Source organism: Cebidichthys violaceus, unplaced genomic scaffold (assembly GCF_023349555.1).
Source record: "Cebidichthys violaceus isolate CVI_PGR_0920_01 unplaced genomic scaffold, fCebVio1.0.p SCAF_5, whole genome shotgun sequence".
NCBI classification, from domain to species: domain Eukaryota; kingdom Metazoa; phylum Chordata; class Actinopteri; order Perciformes; family Stichaeidae; genus Cebidichthys; species Cebidichthys violaceus.
The window spans coordinates 12,953,637-12,978,626 of NW_027176705.1; the positions used below are offsets into that span (position 1 = coordinate 12,953,637).

At 39.9% G+C, this 24,990-nt stretch overlaps 2 protein-coding genes across 2 annotated transcripts; one reads left to right on the plus strand and one right to left on the minus strand.

Moving 5' to 3' along the window:
- Window positions 1-3,150: 3,150 nt before the first annotated feature.
- nae1 (nedd8 activating enzyme E1 subunit 1) lies at window positions 3,151-10,640 on the minus strand. Its single transcript, XM_068730210.1, has 20 exons — window positions 10,555-10,640; window positions 10,015-10,118; window positions 9,865-9,925; window positions 9,726-9,756; window positions 9,527-9,598; window positions 9,158-9,237; window positions 8,677-8,786; window positions 7,772-7,881; window positions 7,610-7,672; window positions 7,415-7,478; window positions 7,234-7,325; window positions 7,031-7,090; window positions 6,768-6,901; window positions 6,519-6,594; window positions 6,084-6,123; window positions 5,461-5,547; window positions 5,264-5,356; window positions 4,489-4,603; window positions 4,350-4,399; window positions 3,151-4,228 (listed from the first exon to the last, which is right to left on the minus strand). The coding sequence occupies exons 1-20, from the start codon at window positions 10,602-10,604 to the stop codon at window positions 4,119-4,121; spliced, it is 1,602 nt and encodes a 533-aa protein (XP_068586311.1). The 5' UTR covers window positions 10,605-10,640; the 3' UTR covers window positions 3,151-4,118.
- Window positions 10,641-11,678: 1,038 nt separating this feature from the next.
- On the plus strand, window positions 11,679-18,601 carry ca7 (carbonic anhydrase VII). Its single transcript, XM_068730211.1, has 7 exons — window positions 11,679-11,801; window positions 12,283-12,480; window positions 14,323-14,441; window positions 14,669-14,764; window positions 15,280-15,342; window positions 15,453-15,608; window positions 17,236-18,601. The coding sequence occupies exons 1-7, from the start codon at window positions 11,765-11,767 to the stop codon at window positions 17,353-17,355; spliced, it is 789 nt and encodes a 262-aa protein (XP_068586312.1). The 5' UTR covers window positions 11,679-11,764; the 3' UTR covers window positions 17,356-18,601.
- The last annotated feature ends 6,389 nt before the right edge of the window (window positions 18,602-24,990 follow it).

Genomic DNA, 24,990 nt, shown 5'->3' on the forward strand with positions numbered 1-24,990 from the left:
AAAACCCAGCCTTTTATCCAGTGACAGGGTGTGACAAGGGGGGAATACAGTCCTCGTCCTTGTGGGAGATATGACCACCAGTCTGCCACCTGTACTGTGCAATTTCCTTCATTTCCCTAAGATGACTCATCCAGTTCCCTCCCCCCTTTTCTCTTTCGGTATTGCTTGAAGCTTCTAGTGAGAATCACCATTGGCAGTGTGGCCCTTCTGCAGGCTGTGCTTCTGATTTACTGATTGATTTTAGCATTAACAACCAGGCCTCTTCCCCAGTAACTCCAAACACACACACACACACACACACACACACACACACACACACACACACACACACACACACACACACACACACACAGACAGACAGACAGACAGACAGACAGACAGACAGACACACAGACAAGTGGGGACGCACACATTATCTATTGTCAGACCTCTCCTGCGGCTTCAAGATAAGCTGAGCCTGGAAGCTGAAGTCTTGATAATGAACGGATGCAACAGAGGAGTGCATTTTCATCTTGTTTCTATTAGTGGTACTTTAAATCCAACTACACATTACTCAAGTAAATCTAGAAATTGTCACCTGTTTCTTACAATGACAGATTTGGTTGACGAATCGTGAGTTGGTTTGGTTGTAGCACGATTGGCATTATATGAAGTACAAGAATACAGAACAGTGGAAAATAATCTCTTCTAAACCTTCTCCATATCATCTTCATAAGTGAAATTTAGATGTTGTGTTCACATCTCGTTTCTGCTGCCCCCAAGTGGCCAAAAAATATGTTATGGTAAGTTTAAAGTGAGACTACTATGTAACTTTAAAAAGAAGAGAAAGCATGAAAAGTGGAACTCCTAAGCAAGAGAGAACCCTATGCTCAATTCAATTCACTGAAGGTTTTCACAGCTACAGTCCTACTTGGTCTGGTATAATGTTAGCGAGCTTTAGATAGACGCTGTGTGGCATGGGAGAGTTAGCTGACTTCATGAGTATTTTTAGCATTAAGCGGTTCTTATTCTCACCATTAATTTGAACCGACCCTGCTAGTTTACTGTGGACTGTGTTGCTTGTGCAGGAGAAACATGTACATACTGAAGGTTCTGTGTCCTGAAATCCTCACCTGCCGGCATGTGGCAGCCATGAGGCTAACTATGAAAAGAGGCACATAAAACACATACACACACATGTACAGCACAGCATGAACTGAAGTTGAATGTGCATTGAAGAGTTTAATTTGTCCATTAGTTCTAAGAGGAAAACATCAACCTCATGCTAATTTATAATTTATGTACTGAGGTATTGTATGGTGAAAATTATTTTTATTATAAGACAAACGCTGCTTTTTACTGACATGGATTAAATGTCTTGATGTTTTGCATTCATTTTAATTCTGAAATGAATTATGTGCATCTATACGTTTGCACAGCTAAACACCATAGCATTCTATGCAACTACAAGTATGCATTATTTGTGTTGTAGTGGTTTATTTTCTATCAGATTTATTTGATTTGATCAGTTTTGTTTACCTTTTATAAGCATGCTTGTCCTCTCTCTTTAACTCCTCTTCACTTTGAACACTTCAATGAAAACATTTTAAAAAAAAAGGCTCCAAACTGATTGCATCAGACCCTCATGGCCTGTTTGTTTCTACGTTATCTCTCGTCAGTAGCCATCCTAACAAGAGTGAAGGTTACAGGAGACGCACCAGCCACCGTCAGTGAAGCAGATACAGTACAATAACTGAAGCCATCCTGGTGTTTTTAAAATGGTCAGCACTGAATGTTAGATGTTGACACAGCTGTGTACAAATTGGCTGGACGATCTAATCAAACTGTGACCGTGTGCCTTGAAGTCACATTACAAGAAAGAACCACGGAGGGAGTAGATGTTGAACTGCTTAAAAGGAAACATAAGATGTTTAGGAGTTTGAAGGGGCTTAACAGCAGTGACTACTGCTATAGGTTGTAGGCCAACACACAATAATAACAATGAAACTCATCTTGAGAGACAAAGATCTTCCCTCATAGATGTCTTGTGTAACTAAGGGATAAAATGACCAAGAACACACATCGCTCAAATAGTGTAATATTTAGTGTGTTTTAAAGGAAACCCTATTCCCTCAGTGTTGTCTTTATTTAAGGGGGGGGGGGGGGGGGAGAGAGACACAGACAGGACTGAGAACAAGAAGAACACCTGGCATGGTTGAAACCGTACAGCAGGTTATTTTTGCAGAGGCATAGAGTTGAACAACTATTATACCTCTGATGACATTATGTACATTATTTTACTGAGCTTGAGCCTTTTTTTCAGTCTCTAACTTAACAAAAAGGTAAACTGTGTGGTTTGGCCTAACAAACCTGGCACTGCGACGACACAATAATCTTAAGAGGCAGTGGGTGGATGGACGGACACATTATAATCAGTATAAGCAGTGGATGAAATCTTCATTTAGGAAATGGCCAGAACACTTCTTGGCAACAAGCTCTATCCTCTCTCAGACGGAGGGTGTGTGTGTGTGTGTGTGTGTGTGTGTGTGTGTGTGTGTGTGTGTGTGTGAGAGAGTGTGTGAGACAGATCGCTGCATGGGGAGAGCTGGGGGGATGAAAGGAAAAGATCTGCTGAGGGCAAATTTCCATTCTGCCAAAGTCTGAAGGAAAAAAAAAATGAGACAAACGTCACTCTGTCCAACAGTTACATCACAATGACCCTCATAACATAATTCTCTAGCAGGACTCTGTGCTGCCTATTAGATCATTTTCATTACGAAGACCAGCGTCCTCTGCATTTTAAGGCATCTCAAGACAGCTATTGAGACACAATAACGTTTTTTGTTAACATCTCACAGCCGATTACGTCAAATGCAGTCTGTGTCCAACGGTCAGGAATTGGTCACTGAACAGGTATTTGAAATGAACTCTGGACTATATGTAAAATAGTTAAAGATGGAAGGGCGCCCTCTGGTGTTAGATAAAACTCCCAAAAAAACGTGTTGCATTTGAATCCTGCATGGGGGGGAAAGTCACTTTACGGGCTTCTCTAGAAGCTCACATGTTGCAACTGTTAAATAAGTCAACAATTGACAAACTAACTCAAAGTGTTTACCAGAATATTTGAAGACGGGTGTAAATCAAAAAGTTGGCCGATGAGCAAGGGACAAATCATTTTAGCACACTGTAAGACATGCATGTTTATTATGTGTCAACTTCACTTTTGTATTAAAAATAATAAAGTTCAGGTTAAATATTCAATGTTTCATAGCAATGCATGAGAGTTAAACACTACACACAGCATGTTCATTTTAACCAATATTCTTCCACCTTGTTCCAAACACAATAAAAGACAGTTGTGACTAAAGTAAACTAAGTGCTGCTACATTGTAATATTTCATCCATTTCACAAATGAAAATACTACATGACGGTTTTGAATTTGCAAGTTTCAGTTCCAGCTGTTTAGTCCGCCACTAAAAATGTTCTGTTGGTGCTTTCCTGACTTCTCCCTTCAGGACCTTTTGGGAATCAGAAAAAGCTTGATGGTCGATAAAAACATTGTGACCTCTGATGTTCAGCATGAGAAACATTTTTAGGTTTTAGGGCACACATTCAAACGTGATAAAAAAAATAAAAAAATCTTTTTTCCTACTTCCACTTTACAGTTTAGATTTATTAACACAAGTCAGTCTTTTGTACGGAGCAAAGGGAGGGACGAGGCGCGATTTAATAAAAGAAATCATCGTTAATGACCGTGCATAACCGGCCGTAAGTGTCGTGCTGCCTTCAAACGCAGCGGGGATTTCATGAACTGAAGGAGAAGCTTTTCATACTATAAAGCAGCTGATACTGTAAGAACCACCCACATAGATCATTGCGGACTGATTTAGGCCTACTTACCTCCTGATTAAACCAGTGTGTAATTTAAATAAATTACTTATATTTTATATTTAATAAGTTCTTGCAGCACGTCTGCAGCATGCACCAACGGGTATGTCCACTCCATAGTTGTTTTTACCTGAAATCTTTTGCAAGGATCTCGCAAAACTATTGCAAGTCTTCATGGGCTCCGTCCGCCTGATCTTGCTCTGTTTTCTCTGATCATTTCTGTCAGCAAACTCAGGATCACTAACTGTATTCACAACTGTAAGGTAGCAGAGACCTGTGACATTGCGTTGTAAATGTAAGTGTTGTTGAAGGGCACAAACTGGTGGCTGATGATCTTGATGGCCTCTTGAGCAGCAGATCCTACAGGAACACCGTGAAAAAAAAAAAAAAAGAACATATAAACATCTTAGATTTATCAGCACTGCTTAGGTGAGACGTGTGTCTTAGGTTCTTTCATTTCTGAAGAGAGGTAATATATTACCTCCCAAAAATGCTGCAACTGTGTGCGGCTCTGCTGCACCATATCGACAGCTGCAGAAGGGTAATAAAAAAAGATGTTCAGAATTATTTGGCAGTCTTAATCACTCTCACCAGCAAATCCAAAAGTGTCCGTGACTTACAACTCATGGATGTAATCGTCTTTGATGTTGACATTGAGGCTGTACTCCTGCAGTAGGCTGTTCACACAGAGCTTCAGTTTGCTGATGTCGTCCTCCACCTGGTAGTTATAAACTCCTGGTAAGAGAGGACATGTGGTAAAAGATGGGGGGGGAAATAAATGACACTAATGAAATAACTGTGTTTCTGTATTTCTGTCATTAGGAGGAATCATTTACAGTAACTTGCAGAAGCTAGAAGAGTGGCCAGAAAACAGCTGTCGCTTAAAGACAAAGAAATAGGAAACACGTTTGGAGTTTCCTGTATGCCTTTGGGCAAACTCCAAATATGTTTCTTTATTTTGTGGAGCCATATTTTTTTCCATTTTGCAAAAATGGATTCAATGATTTTAGCCTGATCTGTACTTTTCTAGAACTTTGTCCCTGACCTGTTTGGAGAGCTCCTTGCTTAGAGGTGTTTCAGATTCTGGGGTGTTTCAGAACAGCAGTATGTATACTGAGATCATGTGACACTTAGATTGCACACAGGTGGACTTCATTTTAACTAATATTATGTGACTTTAGATTATATTTAGGGGCATCATAGAAAAGGGGGTACAGCACCTCTTACCATTTCTATTATTGTTTGGAATATATAATCCCCAAGGGGGCAAGAACATTTTCAAGGTGCTGTACTTAAGTACATTTAGACTGATGTTTTTTAATTTTGTGAAGTCAGTAAGTGTTTCACATCTTGTTCAAGGGTTTAAAGAAAGATCTGTGTGAACCCGGTCCTTACCTGGGTAGCGGGAGTGCTGCTGATAGAAGCGATCGACAGAGCGAAGCATCAGGTAGAAGACCATCTCGCTGTCTGGATTGTCCATGCTCGAGGCTGAGGACACGCAGCTATCGTTAATAGGCGAATCATTTTTGAGAAAATAGTAAATAAACAAGACGGAGCAGTTTAATCAGAAAGTAAATGAATCTCCAACTTACTGATTTCATCTTTATTTACTGAATCCACACTATATTCTTCAGCCAGAGACCTGCAGCGCACCACCCTCAGAAAGGATGAACTCTTACCTAGACACCAACACCTACAGTTAGCAATTTACTTATTGCAGGAGCAGCAATAGAGCACATTACGCTCCACTTGTATGCAGACAGAGTTATCTTGAGTCCAGAGGGAGCATATAGTGACAACATTACAAATCTTAATCTCTCCATGTTCAGAGAAATGAAAACTTTTGAAGTCAGAAAAGGCAAAACAACTGCATGATGGCAACACATGACAGATACAGTGCTTTGAAGAGCTGCTACATTAGTAACTCTAATAAACGCATTTCATTCACGCAGCATACCAATCTGTGTACATGCATGTTTGTCTAAAAATAAATCCCCAGTGGGTCTGTTTGTATGAATACACTAATTACCATGAATAATGAGATCAGGCAGTGTAATTAAAGGCTGCATCCAATGTACTCATGTACTCTGCGTCTCAAAAACACTCTCTATGGTATGTAGTATAGAGAGCATATTGCATTAATCAGGTTGAGATCAGATTTGCGTGGATGTAAATATACCAACTGAATATAAAATGCATACTTCATAATACTTACAGAACAGTTTGATGTCCTTCTCAGAGATGCTCTCTGGTGGCTGGTGGAAAGTAAAAGGAAATTCAGTGGAACATCCATTTTAGTCAAATACATTGTGGAAGTAGCACAAGACTCACACATTACATTACAGTACGGTCATTTAGAAGACGCTTGTATCCAAAGCGACTAACAATAAACACATAAATTGAGTATTTCAGGGGAAAATGTGTCAATGCTATCATAATTTAATACCACAGCTGCACGCTAGACAAAGAACTGAAATAACAGCCAATTTTGTTGTAGGGGCTTTTTTGTGGGGCGCATCACATACTGTAGATAGAAGCAGCTAATTGTATAGTAGCGACAACAGTAATATGCTCACATTGTTTTTATTTTGAGTAAGCATTCATTGATTGAATTAAGCCCTAAATCCTTAAAGATTGTTTCACAACCTACCTTTCCAATAGACTGCAATAGACATTCTACATGCTTAGAAACAGCTGCTGCATCCTGCATGGCCTTTTCCCTGTAACTGAAGTAAAACACAAAAATGAACAACAACACAGACCTACATTATCAAACCATGACCCGTTAGAGAGCGAGCCATAGAACCACATCAGAGAATGTGTAGGAGTACCTTTCTGTTGCTCTTGTGCCCTCTACAAATCTATCTCCACAGTTAGCACCCATATGTTTCACACTTACACATTCTGAAGGCTGATGAACTTCCGAGAGTCTGCGATCATATCTGGGATGGTTCCCCGTACAGGAAGGCTTCCATTGCCTTCATTGAGAGAAAACTCCTTGACGGCTCGCAGCATCACCCAGAAGGACGGAGTCTGGTCAACACACAGCAACACAATTAACTCCACACGTCAAACAAAACATTCGTCTCAAAAACTATGATATAACAATGTGTGTATTATTAATAGAATGGTATCAGGAAAAAAAAAAAAAAAAGTCAAAACCTGTGATGTGATGTTGTTACACTCCTCACTGTTGAAGAGGTCTTCAACAGCACTGGGGATCTGCAGAAAACAAGAGACGTTACTAGAGGGGTCTCACTAGACTTGACTGTCAACTGTTACACTACACAAAACGGACTGTTTCGGGGCGTAACAGGTGAGATGTGTTGAATGGGACACAACCAAGAGTGTTTGAGATCAGGCACCTTGGTGGGATTCAGAGCAGTGTTGACATTCTTGATGGCTTCTTCAAAGTTTTCTTCATCCTCTGGGACACCGTTCTCCTTCTTCAGGATCCCTGAAGGAACACACATCACACATGAATTCACGTCACACAGCCAAGTCACCGGACTTATAGGCAAATACAATCCAGAGGTTCACGGATACCTTCCCGAATAAACTGTCTGAAGGCCTCTTTCTCCTTGTAATTCTTCGGTGGCTGACGGTTGTGCTACAATGACAAAATAAGAGTGAAATGTTATTGTACAGCAACCCTTACAAATGCAGACAGGCATACATATCAGTGATTGAGTACTTGTCAGACATCGTGGCTCTGGGGAGGCCAAAGAAAGTGTGCTGTACCTCACTGAGCCATTTCTCCAGGTGCTTGGCAACGATGATGATCCACGGTGTGTGACTGTGATCCTGCAGATTAAATAAAGCACGTAGTACTATCAGTTGTGTAAAGTGTAGTGTATACTGACTAAAGTGTATAAACAAATGAGCTGAAGCTAAAGTACTCACCTTCTTGTCCATGCTGTCAAGATCGTAGGACTGAATGTGGTTCTTGAATTCGGCAAAAGGCTGGAGCAACCTCAGGTCCTCCAAGGCATTGTCCGGATGGGATTCAATCACTGAGGAGAAAGGCACGGTCACAACACCAGCTAGTGTGCGCTCATGCAAGTTGCAGCAAGTAAACAGCGTAGCCCGGAGCTCGTTTTTTAATACTATGGAGGAGCCTTCCATTAAGAATCAAGAGGAGTTTTTAAAGGGCAGATCCGGGCTCATCTATGGAACAAGGTGACCAAATAAAATATGACAGGCCGGTCCAGGGGTTTTATTGTATTCATTTATTATTATTTATTGTGTTTTGATGTTATGTTTTTCCTTGTTGTTGTTAAGGCTTTTATTGCTTCTATTCTAGTGCTTATTAGTTCTGCTTTTAGGACATAAAGATTGTGAAGAAAATATACTTGGACAGGGTTGTGAAGTTAATTTCGGTTGTTTTTCCTTGTCATTGGTTTTGTTGCTCATCGTTTAAAGGGATTCTGTGCATGCTGTCTGTCCTGTTAAACATAATAAAATAAAACTAAATAAAATGTCAAACATCTTTAAATCTTCACATTTTACATGGAAACTATGAGCCACAGTGAAATGACCATGTACCAAAAAGTGTGTATGCAGGCAGATAAGATGTCAATAATCTATGTAAATACTCATGACTATAGAGTGTAATTTATGACATGTTGTTCATCACAGTAACTCATTTGCATTTTCATGAGTTCATGCTCAACTGCAAACTGAAAGCATTACCCATATATAAATTATAACACCAGTTCAAAGTGTAGACTAAAAGGTTGTTATTTATTGAATGTGTTACAGTTTCGTAATACGAGAAGTGATCCCGAGTGAAATGCTGTTGAACTAACCTGTGTGCTCCTGCACCACCAGCCTCATGTAGCCGATCAGGCCGTAGCTTTTACAGACCAGGAAAGGTACGGAGGCACTCCACAGAACGGAGCCGAGCCTCAGACATGTGCTGTTGGATGTCAGAGAACAAAAAATGACAAGTTAATTTGACGTAAAATAAAGCAATAACAAATCAATTCAACAGTATAAAATGTGGCGGTGCAACAAATGTAGACATAAACGGCTAATTCTTAACTAACAAAAACACAACAGTTCTTGGTTTTAGGTGATTGTACACTAATGAAAACAAAGATATAAATATTATTCAATTTCGGTCCCCTAAATCCTATACACTGTTCCTTTAACATCAAACCCAGCCAAAGTGCTCAAGGCTCCATCCATGATGGACGTTCTTTGAAATGATACTAAAAATTTGAATTCAGCATACTATAAGTTCTGACTATAAAAAGTGAGAGTGAAGATGAACTGTATATCTCATACCTTTCTGGCAACTGGACCCCAATGACTACGGTAAACCTGTGGAAAAACTCTGGATTGTTGTCCAGAAGCTTGTTTGGACTCTGCAGATGTAACAGAAAATACAAAGGGATTCTCTGTCACTAATCAGAGCAGTGACACCGATTCATTTACATATTTACACAGCACATGGACTACTCAGAGGCTGCACATGTGTGGCCCTACAGTCCAGAGACATGCAGCTTAGGTTAATTGATTACTCTAAATTGCCTGTAGGTGTGAATGGTTGACCCTGCCTCTTTGTCAGCTGGGATCGGCTCAATTCATACTGAAACATTAGAAGTGTTGTGAAAGGAATATGTGACATCATGTCAAAACTTAAACAGTACCAACCTCCTCCACAAAGTTTCCAGAGACATCACTGTTAAGTTCTTGTAGCAGCTCAGTGGCAGCCTGTGCTCTGTTCTGCAACAGTAAAACTAAGGTCAAAAACAGCTTCATGAATAACCAAGGAGGAGGGATACAGATGGAAAATAGTGTGTGCATTTGCATATGTTCATAAAACAAATTAATTTCCTTCAGCAAAACATACCTTTCCAATGCTGTTGTTGCTCAGGAAAAAACTGCAAGACAAGATCAAGAGGGTCAACCAGGATCAAGAGGGTCAACACCCAAAATAACAATTAAATTCAAGCTTAGATCAACTTTAATAAACAACAATACGTTCATACTTGTTTCCAACATCTTCCCCAGAAACGGTGTGTCCATCCACTATGGTGAATGCTCCAATACCTGACAAAGAAATCAAAGAATTGAATCAGAAAGATGCTTTCATCAGCACCTGCAGCATCATCACCGACGAGGAGCCACATCTGTTTTACCTGGAAGTACTAGATTCTTCAGTATTTCTGTTCCAGTTGCTGTGGCGTTGATGAGACAAACGTGTGCATTCTCCAGTGATTCCTGACCATGGTCACCCCACAGTCTGAAACACAACATGGACATGTGTTGCCACCTAGTGATACAATCCATCCTGAACCGCTGTAAAAAACACAGCAAGCCACCGAACGAGAATGACTTAAGCCAGCTCGTGTAAAGCTTCTATAGCGCTAGACTACCGTGTATTGTTACACTTGTATAACCATCAAACACAGTGAATATAGGGCTACATGATGCCAGTGACGGCTGTCATTAGACGAGCTGGCATGTCTGATGAACGAGCAAACACAACAACAGAGCAGCACATCCTATTAGCCGTATAGCTAACGTGTTAGCTCACCGATGCTGTAGTTACCACAACGCAAATAGCAAGCTAACGCTGGCTAACGTTAGCACTCGCGCCTCTTCTGGGACCTCTCAAATGAAACCCGCAGGACATTTAGCTGAAGTCATACGAAACCTACGATACAGTTTATATTTACCTGAGTTGCCTGTCGTATTTCTGTTCTTTGGAGGCTTTGGTGGCTGCCATAGTATATTTTCAATGAGTGAAGTCTACGGACGCATTTTAACTTCCTCAAAGACAGATTCGACACAAACATACCCGTATTAAAATCCGGCTGAGCACTTTCGACACAAATTCTCAAATAATGTAAATATAGTGTTAATAATAATAATAATAATAATAATAATAATAATAAAGTAACAGAAGCTCCCTTACCGGGAGTTAATGTATGCATAAGTATCTGCTATTGTACTGCCTCTAACAATTATTTCCATAATCAATTCATCTGGAATCGTTTTACTTAAATAGTGAAACATTTTCTAAAGGTGATGTCATCAAATTGCTAATTCTATCTTCAGGACAAACCTAAAGATAGGCCTGTTCAATGTGAGAAAAGCTGCAAATCCTCACACTTGAAAAAAAAAATTCTAAATCATAACTGACTGATCAATCAATCAAAGCGATCAATTAATCGCTTACAAATGTAATTGTATCAGCTCGAGCATTGATTTAATAACAGTGGAATTGATACACAGTCAGAGTACGTCAGTGCTGTATGACAATAAAATATAAATACATTGGTTCATTGTTTAGCCTATCTTGAGAATAAAACGAGAACAAAAATGTTTGAAAAGTATAAAGGGTACGATCAAAGATTTAAAACAAAAAACAACGTCGAAAAATATAATTTAAATTGTATTAAAGCAGATAATGTGTATATGACCATTACACATGTATTTGTACTTTTTGATTTCCCTCTAAATTGTGTATTTCTAACCCATATATTATAATCTATATTGATGATTTTGTCTAATTAGTAGATGATAAAATATGTTATTATAATTTTAGTATAGAAAATACATCATATATTGTAAACAGTCATATTGTAATCATCCAAAAAGGACTGACTTAATGCAGCTAAGCTGTAAAACCTCAGACAGGTGTGGACTGTGTGTGTGTGTGTGTGTGTGTGTGTGTGTGTGTGTGTGTGTGTGTGCGTGTGTGTGCGCGCGCGCGTGTGTGTGGGCGTGAAGGGGCGTTACACAAAAGGGATAATTGCCATTCCCCTTCGGCCTCTACATAAACTTCATCAATAGCTGCATGGTCTGATATACGTGTCCGTCCTCCACCTGCGCACCGGAGTGCAGAAGTCAGACACCGACAAGTTGAATCCGCTTACAGGGACGATGACTGGGAATCACTGGGGATATGGAAAAGAGGACGGTAAGATCTCACAGCATGCAGGTTTCTTTACTGCTTTCCCCATGATCCACAGTGGCGGCAATTAACCGTATATCCGACAATAACATTCATGATTACTGTTGTTTATGTTTTGCTGGGTTGCACGCAGAGGAGCAACGCTGTTAATGCGAGATTAGCCACATGCTTAAAGGGATGCCTGCTGTCACTTTAAACTGACCTTCCAACCGATTTGCACTGGACTCTTGAGTGCGAGACGTTACATTGCATCAGTGTCATGGCCAATTCAAGACAAGTTGCTCCACTTACTGTGGCACGTTGTTTGGTGTGGAAGAGACAGTCTCTACTCAATTGATCACTGATTTATGTTTTATTCATGGGGTTTTGATTTATTTCAGAATTGATCTTCACCATGAGAGCTGAAGCTGAAGGCACACATGCAGTGTTGTGTGTATAAAGACTGCAGTAAATTATCTGTTGATTTCTTATGGTCTTTTATGATAAGGTCCTTCTGTGTGGCACAAAAACTACCCCGTTGCCCAGGGGGACCGGCAGTCTCCCATTGACATTGTCCCTCATCAGGCTTCACATGACCCCAGTCTGGGTCCGATTGTCCTGAACTACGATCAGTGTACCTCCATCAAAATCGCCAACAATGGACACTCTGTTGTTGTGGAGTTTGAGGACTCGGATGACCGCTCAGGTGAGAAAAAGCTGGTCTTTATATTTATAAAATTTACAGTTGACTCTTTTTTTGAAGAAGAAAGCAGAAATCCCACCTACAAACAAAACCAACTAATCAGCTCAAATGCATTCTGCTTTTAGATCTGCACAATCTACAGAGGTCACTCTTCTAGATGTGGTGAAAAAATAAAACAACAATAAAAACAGAAATGTGACTGGTTAGCAACATCTTGGCAGAGATTATACATTTATATGACATGACCTATGACTGTATTAGAAATGTATTGACTGCAATTATTAACAGAGATAACGGTTAAGGGATAAGCTATCTGTTGCCAGCCGCATGCAGCGGGAAATCTGCGCTAAAAGTTTGCTTTCAATAAACATAATCTTGAAAGGTGGGATTACCTTGATTTATAAAAAAGTGCAAACCATGTGCATAACTGACCATAATCAAAGGTTACAAATAAACCTCTGATTATGCTGCAGGGAAATGCAGCCAGCAGTTAACTGTATGAGCATCTGTCTGCTGGACAAGAGATAATAACCTCAGGTGATCTCAACGGTTATTATGACCCCATTTGCTTTTATCACTGGGTGGATCCATGTTAACCACCCCGTCATTAACATGAATGATAAGCTCAGAAATGTTGGGCTGTTTGGCTCAGACAGTTTCCTCAGAGCAAGCAAGTAGCTATCACCTAAAGTAATTAATGAAGGTGGAGACCTGTAGGAAAACTAATGCACTTCCTCAGCACTTCTGCGCTGTTTAAATGAGGTGCACAAATCCCCTAAACCTGCTCTTGTCAGTTTGCCCCGTGTGGCCTGGTCTGGGTGTACACATGCATATATTCACATGTGACGGTGTTTTGTGTCGCTGTTCTTTTGGTAAGAAAAGGAGGAGGGAATAAAATGGATGCGTCTCTGTGAAGACCTATACGGACAAATATCGTAATCCAAACTTTTAACAATATATTATATTACGAGTTTAAAGATCTGCCTCTCAATGTTAGAACAGCAAACATGACGGGGTTGATTATAATTAATGCATTTCTTTTATTGTATTATTAATTTTGGCTTTTACAACATTATTATCACCTTTAATACCCTATTCAACACATCAGTTATTTAAATGTCTATCTACTAATTGCCTCATATTCAAGATGAATAATTACATTTTACTTAACAGATTTTCTTCTAATGGATCACACTGTTCTTGTGGTCATCCACATCTATATTTTAATATGGACCAGATGAGTGTTTTGCTCCTCGTTCCATTCATGCCTAACATGACCTAGACTGGTGTGGCCTGTTTGTCAGAAGGATGTCAGCAGCATCACAATGAATAAGAGTCAGATTAGACTGGCGTTCATACCCAGCAGTGCAAGCCATAGGCTCTGAAAACAGTCTGTATTACTCTGATAATGGGCTGAACGTCATCATGACATCTATGCAAGTTAACTGTTCATCCTTGTTGGCCAATAATCCTAAATTTAAGCTAAAACCAAACTAAAAGTAGCTTTAACGTTGCTTTATTTAGCATAGGAGTGTCTATTTGTGTCTCCAACTAAAGCTTGTGCCACAGAGCTCTTATGCTAGATTTGTTAGTAAAGCAGGCGGTCTTTCTGTCGGCGCTCATGTCTCAGCTTGGGAGTTAGAATTTGAAGAAAGTATGCTAGGTTGCCAGGTTGACTCATCCTGCAGTGGTACCAAGCTCACACAGGATGCTCTGTGTAGCTTTTTGCTGGAAAGCATTTTGTCCAACACCTACAGACAGTGTGTGTGTGTGTGTGTGTGTGTGGGAGGGGGGGGGTCTTAACCTTTTTTCATTTTATTTCTCTCTACATCTCATCTTCTACAGTGATCCGGGGAGGCCCTCTTGACAACCCCTACAGGCTGAAACAGTTTCACTTCCACTGGGGCGAAAAGGGCTGCCAAGGCTCTGAACACACTGTCGCAGGAAATAGCTATGATTCTGAGGTCAGTGTCTCGATACTTCACTGTGTCAGCATTTAACCCATTTTTGACTAAAGTGTAGTAAGATACATGTCGTAACATATTTTGGTCTGACATAAAATCACCAGCTTCGATGCTTAAGATTACCATCTTTTTGCATCTGTATATCAATGGCATATGTGACTTGATTTAATATATTTAACTATTAAAGCCATTTTTATTTCTATATGTCTTCCTATTTGCCCTTCTAGCTTCATTTGGTACACTGGAATGCTGTCAAGTACAAGACGTTTGGGGAGGCGGCAACAGCTCCTGACGGCCTCGCTGTCCTCGGCATCTTTTTGGAAGTAAGCTGTTTCTCTTAAGTGCAGTCCCGTATCCATCCCTGTGCCCCCTTTCCTCTACATTTTGCATTAGTGTAACAGTTTCACAGTTGTTTTTTTAGGTGCAACAGAGTCAAAGGCAGAATGACGTGTTGTTGTCTAGCAACTCAGTTTTTTTTTCCACCGCTGGCATTATTTGTGCGAACAGCATGGTAGCATAGTAATCACACTCAATTAGTATTTTCATTCACTCCACATTTTGAATTGCTGACAAAACTCTCAGGATGTGGGCGGTGCTTTATAATGTTGGAGAAGTTACAAGAGAAAAATGATTAGTCACAGCGCTGCGTTGTGTTTAGCTGTAGTGCTCTTATGATCACTGTCACCAGTGTTTTGGTGCTGCATGTTTTAGATACATGTCAGCTTCAACAAAAATGAAGATTTGTGATATTTTGTAGATTATATAGTATGTGTAAAGATTTTATATTGATTCCTTCCAAAAGTCACAAATCATAAAGCAATTTCGTCTGTTATGTAAGACAGGTGACGACCATAGATGGCTCCACATGATAACAGACGCTCTGTTCACAGTGAAGTTTAAGGTGAGCACTATACTGGATTTTATTAATTGTAATATTCTTGTTGTTTATGGCCTGCTCTCGGCATCATTTGCCGCCTTACAAGAGCTGTTGTATTTTTATTTCTGTTAAAGGGCAGTGTTGCAGATTTCAAAGGTTTCAACCCAAAGTGCCTCCTGCCCAGCAGTCTCCACTACTGGACCTACCTGGGATCACTGACCACACCCCCTCTGCATGAGAGCGTTATTTGGGTCGTCGTGAAGGAGCCAATCACTGTGTCGGAAAAACAGGTGCGTGTGTGTGTGTGTGTGTGTGTGTGTGTGTGTGTTGCAAACATGTTCCTTTAATAGATGCTAGATTTTCAGCTTGTAAAACACTGTAGTAGTTATTTATTATTCCAGGTCATGTGGCACAGCCATTCATACACAGCATTAACCCCAATCCAGCAGTGGGAAACCCTTCTGGCACAAGATCTATTTCCATACAACTAGATCTCCCACCACTGCTTAAAAGGGGATCTACAGTTCTATAAAAGTTTAAAACATCTCTAATATATATATTTTTTTCAAATAAATGAAAACAATATCAAATAGATATTCAAATCTGAATCAAGACAGTGATATGATTTTATACAAAACAGACATATTTTCTTAATTCCCAACTGCACATTGATGCATGTTAAACACTTTTGAGTATTACTGATTGCTTTCATATATTTCTTGTAGCTAATGATCCGCACCCATATTTCTCTAATCTTCTCTCAAAATGTGTAGTTTTTAAATATAAAAGGCAGATTCCGATTTAAATAACAGTTTATACCTGGAGACATGTACTGGTATGTTTTAGCAGTAAGTCAGTGGAGCTCAGTTGATGCTGCAGTTGATCAGTCAGTTGTGACATCCATGTTCCCCGGCCTGCATAATGTTTGGCTCTGCTCTGCTAGGCTGCAAGGATCCACTGCCTCTTCTGTTGTCAAACTAAAGTTGAGCGTCGGTATGCTAGGATTGAGTAGTTGTGGGGGTGGGGTTTACCTCTATGCTGTAGGATGTCCAGATATTTGCCAAGCATGAGGCTATATTTAGAGACCAGAACAAGAGCGAGCATCATTCATGGGGGATGCCGTGTGTAGGGTTGGCTTGTTTTGTATCCACCCGTCTTTGCACTGAATTTAATCAGAAAGTTTAGGTCCAGTAACTCCAGGTTGATGACAAGTTAAGCTGACTAACCGGATGTCTGCAGCACAAGCCTTCCAGGTCCCTCTGTGAGCTGGCCCTGTGGCGACTGCTGCCAGCCTCTGGATTATACTCGCACACATTTTTAACTCAAGGACTGTACACAAGGAATCGTGAGTTTTAATGATGGTGGCACCTCGGGTGTAGCCATGAGCGATCTTTCTGTAAACCCATGTGTGTAGCATAGCTGGGGGTGAGGCTTAAGCTAGGCAACTGGCCTCACAACCTATGACTCCAGTCTCAAGCCTTTGATCCCCTCCAGCTGATTATCCTGATGGATGGATGGCTGGATGTGTGCAGGGCTTTAATTGAGAAATGCTTGCATGGAGACGCAGCAGGGAAAAGCTCTTGCATAACAGGGTATTATTTTGTTTTTTAATTTTCCCTCATAATGGTAGACATAGAGCTGGAAAGGAAATGGCAAAAAGAGGGTTATGTGTGGCTGGTTTCAAATTTTAAAAGGGGCATAAAGAATATATCTGATAATATTCAATGTAGTGGGTAGGGACATATAATTGTATTGTTGGTTATGGTCTTTTAATGGGAGTTGTTGACAATAACGTACACAGTCTCACCAGGGTCTGGTATGGAGCTAATGTTGTACACAGAGCCTGTTTAACAACAGAAATTAAATTTCGTTGCAAAAATATAAGGAGAAAATTCTCTTTCTGTCTCTCCAATGTAGCTGGGCAAGTTAAGAACGCTTCTGTTCACTGGAGAGGAAGAGGATCAGAGGACGCGCATGGAAAACAACTTCAGGCCTCCACAGCTTCTCAAAGGCAGGAAAGTGCGTTCCTCCAATTAATGTGACCCCCAGAGATCTGAAGCCGTAGACAACAAAGGCTCTTTTTGACAACAGTAAATGCATTGATTTGATTGTACTTTATTACCCCATGGTAGCTTGTCCTGAGGATTTCTGATTTTACTTTGTACAGAAGAGTAATTCTCATCACTGCCAGCACATTGACATGCATGTGTCCCTCTTCTGGTCAGAAGCTTCAATGGCAGAGTGAGGAATCAGTTTTTGAATGTTTTTAGGGAAAAATAAAAGGGATGTCATTAAGCAATATAATAATATTAACTATTGGCAAGTTTGTTCTTTGACTACTATGATCTATTTTGAGATATTTTCATATTATTATAACAAGCTATATGTTAATACAGATTTACATGTTGGATGTGTTGCAAAAGCAAGCTCTTGTAAGTTGCTATCATATGTAACTATTATGTTATATTATATTATATTGCAGACTAGTATCATACCACTCTGCCGTCTGCAGATTCACAGTCTCAGCCTCCTCACTGATCCCGATTGATCCCCAGCTGATCCAGCCCATTGCTGGTGGATTCCCAGTCCCTATGGCCGTAGATCCCTTCCAGTCCAACAATCCCAAATGAAGGTGCTCCGTTTGGACATGACTTAGAGCATGAAAGTCTCTGGTCCTTTCGAGCTCAAGAGACTTTGATATTTGTCCCCAGCAGGGTGATAGATTTTAGTTAATTCTGGAGAGCTTGCTAAAAATAATATGATAACAGCTATTCTCATTTGGGATTTATTATTTATATCTCCTGCAGCTCAAACAAGATGCCGTGTGAATTCAATATTTCAATCTAACTAAATCTTTGGCTTTAAACTGCGTCCTACCTGAAGTGTTTAATTTCCCCGTGCTGTGTTTCTACTATGCAGGACGTGATACACACTGTTATCAACAGCTCACCTCTGAAGCCGCACTTGTAAGAGAAACACATGTGTAGTCCGGTATGTAAATGCCTGGTGTCTCACTTGGAAGAGTTATGGCAGCTTTGTCTAATGCAGGTCCTTATTTAGATAGACCTAGATTGTACTAATGCAGAGGTATGGCAGTGATAAACTTATTTTGTTCCCATACAATAAACGCACACATGAAGAATGGCACCTCAGTTATAATTATTTAGGTTGTTTATGTGAAAGAACATTACAATTGTAATTTTTGGGTGGTTTAAGTATTTATTTTATGATTCAAAATTGTATGATGTTTACTGAATGAAATAAATGAAATAATTTAGTTTTACAGTGTTTTCTCATTCTATTTAGAATCCCAGAGGTGATATTTACATATATAGAAACAAGTCTTTCTGTATTTGATCATTTGTTCTAGCCTGTGCTTCTCTCAACCAAACACAGCAGATTTCTGCTCTTGTATGTTTTTGTTTCAAAACCAGACAAACGGCACATGGCAGGTTGTTGACAGGAGTACAAGCATTGTTCACCTTCTTTGTTTAAGCCGCTGTGACTGAACCTTGTACCTGGTATCTACAATAGGTTTGTTAATTTGTCATTCAAGCAAATGTTTAAACTCACTCTCACTGATCAGAAGTAGCAATACTGGCCTCAAGGTAATTAGTAGCCAGGTTGTAGCCCAGAGGGACGAGGAGATGGAACATGGACTGTGATCACAGTCAATTATTTACTAACTGCATTAATTGAGCCAGTTATATTTAGCTCTTGCATTCAGCATGCTAGAGTGTTTTATAGTTGATAATATCAATAGGCTAATATTGTAAGAAATGCACATGGGCTGTAATGTGGAGGGAGGCCATTACACCTGTTTTCTCCTGTACCTTTGTTTCTGTCTTGGTTTTCTGAACGGGACAAATAGAGAGAGAATATCTTGTATCAATAAAGTGTCTTATCTGTTGAGATAAAGTAGATACGTTGATTATCATGTAACCCTGGCCCTCTTAAATAAGAGTGTACATACAGGTAGAAACCTCCCCCTCTCCATCCAGAGATACACAAACATAAATGAACAACTTTGTGTGAATAAATATGCCAATGTAATTTCATTCATTCTGAAAAACAGTTTCCCATTTGGATTCATTAAGGGAATTATAAGAAACAGATATTTTCAGTCATTTTTTTTTTCTGTCACAGTTTTGACAGTGGGAAGTATGTAAAGTATCATTTGAACACCTTTTTAAAAATCTTAATTGATTCAAGTCTGCGGCTTCAACATGTGGCTACAATATTTGTCCAGCAGATGGCAAGATGGAAGTTTATTTGCAGACTAAAATCCTATATTGTGTATCTGTACCCTGGTATTTTAATGATAATTGTAAGAAAATATTTTAACTGAAATGGATTGAAATGTTTAGCAAGGTCTGTCAAAGGTTGGATTGTGATGATAATAAATGCTAATAGTATCAATCTGAACTAGCCTGAGTTTAAAAACATTGGGGCCGTATGTAACACAAGGAAACCACAGAATACAGACTTGTACAGAAAACATAACACACCATTTATTCAATTACAGTTCGAACCCATTTAATTAGAAAACAGTTGAGTTTATTGACACCACATTGTGTTGTGCACAGTGACTTGAACTTGTGTAGGTTTTCCTGTAGGGGGCAGCATCTACTGTCTGTTGTACCACAAGCAGCGAGAACTCTGGTCTGTCGTTTACCAGACACAAGGATTTAATTTAAAGAAGTAAAAATAAACCACAGGCATCTTGGATGCACGGAAATGGCTTCAAGTGTTTCATAGAAAATGGCTGACTACAGCAGTAACACATATCTTACATCCAAAGAGACAGCATATTATTTGCTATCAGTAACACTTGACCTTGCCTTTGTCCGTCCTTCATGCCACTATGTAAGTATTGTTTGAATCAAGAGGTTGCATTACACCGTCTGGTTTCATTTCCATCTTATTGCTGATGGCTGTGGAAAAAAAAACAGTTTCAGGTTAATGAATAAAGAATGAAAGTGGGTGTGAGTGAAGTATATTCAACACATACAGTATTTTCAAATAATCCTTCCAAAATAGCATCAGTGAGCTTTATGGAGACTGAGAATACCTGAACGGGCACATCATCCTCAGCCACAATCGATGTGCCATGTAATATAATATCACAGTCAGGCCTCAGAAATAGAGTCAGTCACACGTATTTTTAGCATCAGGATATCTACTTGCTTGTTGTAGTGATTTTTCCCAGACACAGCAACATCTGAGCAACTATGAAATACAAACCTGCAGGACGAATGAGCAGCAGAAAAAGATGCTGGTCAGACAGACGAATTAAGTTTATGAGAGAATGACTGGATGATCAATGTGTTTGTTTAAATGACGATAGATAGATAGATATAAATTACTGGATTGAGATTCAGATTGACTTTATTCGCTGGTGCTTTCAGTACAAATACCTAAAACTTGTTTAGGAGCACTACTTCAATTAATGTTACATTCCACCACAGCTGAGGGCATGAAGTTTGAAAGATGAAGGCATTTACAGGACAGGAGGAGATTAACATAAAATACTAGTGATTTGCATTATGGGAAGTGTAGGATCCAGTGTTTTAGAGCTCAGCTCACATTAAGTAAGTAAGTAAGTAAAAAAGCTTGCCCTTTGCTGCTGTGTGTTGACCCCTAACTTTGTGACGGGGTAATATCAAAATGCTGTAGAGTCCCTTTAAGTGACGGTAAATTCTGATTTGATTTTTTTGACAGTCATGAAGCTGAAAAGGCTTAACCACGTGTTCCACTAATACCACAGTCACTGCTTCATGTGGACCAGACTACTGTATCTAACCTTTTACTCTCACAGTTTGTATGACGCCACAGTCCTCACAGACTCAGTCACTTCTTCTGTTTCAGCAGTAAAGCTGAAAACCAGACTCTCTACTACTTTCAAGTTTTCCAATATTGTCAAGGACAGAGACAATCAGGGAACAAAACCAATGGTGCAGTTGCCATGGATACAAACAGCACATGTAGCACAACACAATTGTTGGCCAGCTCATATCTCCCCTACTTGTCTACGAGCCGGTGATCCATCGCCATCACCCTGTCAGAAAATAAAACCATACTACAAAAATATCTGACCCTTTTTCCCCCTAAACACCTCTCTGGTGACACGTGTGTTTCTGTATTCATTAGGGAGCTTTATTTAGCAGCAGGTTATCTATTTTTCAGTGAACAGGCCTGTGATGTTCAACTTATTCTATCCATACACACTCACAGACACACACACACACACACCTGTCTATCCTGGATGCTGATGTTTTGCCTTCACCCAGGTTCATGGTCGGGGTTTTCAGGTTCAACTGTAAAAACTATATACACCTTTTATGAGTCGTGTATATACACCAAATACCATTAAGGGTGTCAGGCAGTGGCCTTGGTTCACGGAGTGGATTATAAATCACAGCAGAGGAGAAGAGATGAGGTTCCTTCTCTTGGGCACTCTGTTGGTGGTCTGTTATGATAATTAAAGAAAACAGAGCCTCTCGGCCATGGGAGAGGGGTCGTGATCTGTAATTCTATACTTGGCCGTCAACTCATATACCATAAAGGCTTTGATCTATGGACTATATTTCAGATAAAATCTGTTCGCTCCCTCTGGCCTTGGTATTTGGTTTTTGGCCTTATCTGTTACATGCCTATACTGTAAATGTTGACTGAGACGCTGACACTCAGTTTGTGAGGTATGACAGTCACACCCTGACACCTGATCTTCACAGTGTGGGCTTACCCAGCATTAAGTCATGACATATTCCGAGTAGGCAACAGACACCTACACGGTCTTCAGGGAACTCGTCTGACTTTACACGGTGACCCTTAAAGCCCAATGAGTCAATCCAAGATCTCACTGTTTGCACAGGGTGTCTATGACAACACACACAGTCAGCGCTGCATCACGGCTCAGTCAACCCCTGTTTATTTCATACACCTCTGTTTAATATCAGTGTCAGACACATTTGGCTTGCTGAATAGATACATAAGACTTACTGCAGTAGACTTAAGAATCAGATATTTACATCCAGGTTGATGAGAGTTGATATAAATGGTCACAGATATACATGAGTTGAAATTGGTTAGCTAGCCTGTTGCTTGGCAAACCGTTTCCAGTACTGAGTATTGACATGATACATTTTAAAGCCATCCTTTTTGGCACCATTGTTGTTGTTTTTTAAATGGTGTACCATCGAGCTGACACATCATATAAACTTCATTACAACGCCACCGCCGACCATTTATTTGGAATGACTGTTGATCATTAGACAGCATGTTTTCATAAGTGTGACCTTACAAGACTAATCCTGTGAGGCTGACTTACGCACAGTGATGCTTTGAGCTAAATGTTTGCATGTTAACACGCTCACAGTGACAATGCTAACACGCTAATGTTTCACAGGTAACATTTACCAGATCCATCATATCAGTTTTACTTTTTAGCATGTTAACATTTGTTAATTAGCGTTGAACACATCAGCACAGCTGAGGCTGATGGAATTGTCAATGTTTTTTGCATGTATCATAAACCAAAGAATTTGGCCAATTGAAATTTCGACCTAATTGTGGTGCTAGAGAAAAAAGTTAAGGGATCAATATTACAAGTCATCCTGAGGGGAACATGAATGTGCGTACCAAATTTCTGAAAGTAGAAAATGAGCTTATATATTTCTAGTGAAATATAATAGATGGTAAAGATGAATGAAGTTTGAATGTGAATGTATTTGGTCCGTGAACTTCAGAACAAGTAATTGATTTAATTTCAATTCAAGTGAAGCAGTTTGAGTGAACGTGTCCAAAGCTTTATTTAAATTTCCTGCCCAGACAGGCTAATTAAAGAGTGATCTGACAAATGAATGGGTCTGACTGGGATAGACCCATGTGATCATCTCTCTGTCTGTCTCTCTGGATTGTCTCCAAAAACATCACAGACCTTTGGCAGGTTTGATCCATCCCGCATCTGCTATCTGCTACAACTCCCACAACCAACCACCGCCGACACATTCAAGTCAAAGGGGTCAGTCATGCACCCAGAAGCGTCACAAGTTTCCAAGATCCCTATCCCCAAGTCCACTGGGTCAAAAATAGTCCCTGTTAGCCTTTTATAAATCAGAGTGTTTCTATAAAAAGCCTTTGGCTGACCAGAAACCTGGGCTGAAGCCACATCACCCTATCTTTAGCTTTATTTATGTCCTGGTGTTGACAGCGCCACTTGCAAAGCTTTCCAGTCACCGTTCAATAGGTCACATGTGTGCCGAGCCCACGGCCCGATGTTGGAAAGCACCGTGGAGTAAAAACGGTAATCAGTGGGCCTACAGTGCCGGTCAGCCTGCATCCCTTACAGAAACAAACCGCCTAACAGCTGCTGAGTTAACGGCTTGATGATTCTTGCCCTCAGATTCTTTCCATCCACTTAGTGTTTATGGAGCTTTCATCTGATGACAGATAAGCATGTCCACTATTGTGAAATGATGATTAGCTTTATGTCACCTGACAAGAACTATTGTTAGATGATGGCTGCAAAAATAGAAGGACCCATAACTGTGGCTTTCTTTCACTAATGTCACCGTCTTGCTTGTCTCTTTTATTCATTTCATACAAACTCATTCCCAGGTCTTCCAATGAGAGTCTCAATCAGTCATGGGGATAACGTCTTATTCAGGAGTTCATAAAAGCAGACAGCATTATCAGAAAGCTTTTCTATCACAAAATAAGACATGAAAAGAGGAATGAATGAATACAGGATCAATACAGACAACGATGACATACAGATGAATCTAGGGCGAGAACAAAGGATCATGTTTTGCAGTTTAAGTGAATGGAACAAATATATTCCAAACGATAAACAAGGTAGTTAGATGAGTCATTTATTTTATTTCAGTTCTTCTGACTCAAATGTGTGCAGATTAAAGATTGGATGTATTTGCAGGAAATGTGACTTTGGTCTGGCTCACTGGTTAAATTTCCTTATTTTTTGTCAGTTCAGTGCCTTTATTGTTTCCTGGTGTTGGTGTATCTCTCCCCTCACCCAATGCATGCTGGGATAGGCTTGAATTACCTGTGTGAAAAATATGACGAACAACGACTGCAGTGGACGAAAGGCAGCAAAATACACTGGGCAAGTTATAAAATCTATTAAAATGTACAACTCAATGCCACAAAGTAACACATATGTAATTGTAATAAAAACCCCACACTAAGCCTGTGTAAAGGTGTGACAGCTTTGCAGCTTGCTTTTAGAGTTGTGACCTAGACAACCTGTCAGAGATGTTAGCTTATGGCAACATCCTGATGTTCAATAGAGACTGTCAAATGTCATTTCATTAAAATAATAAAGAGTATAATGCAATGTAATTGTGGTGCTAGCTCTTCAAAATGTTTTACATTCAGATAGGAGAATAAATGCTAAGTTAGAACTAAGATATCTACCCCCAAACATGCTGAGCAAACACATCATTAAGGTGCACCTTTAAACACACTGTATATGGAGACACAGCATAGAGTGACAGTATATCAAAACAGCAATGCTTAAAACTGCTAAAACTCTTTTGGGATCTGGGATCCGTCAGCTCTGTGCACCTCACATTAAAGGAAACTCTGAGGAAGACTGTGTTTGTCACTGCTCCTCCTCAACCTTTCCTCTTCTTCCTCTCTCCTCCTAACCCC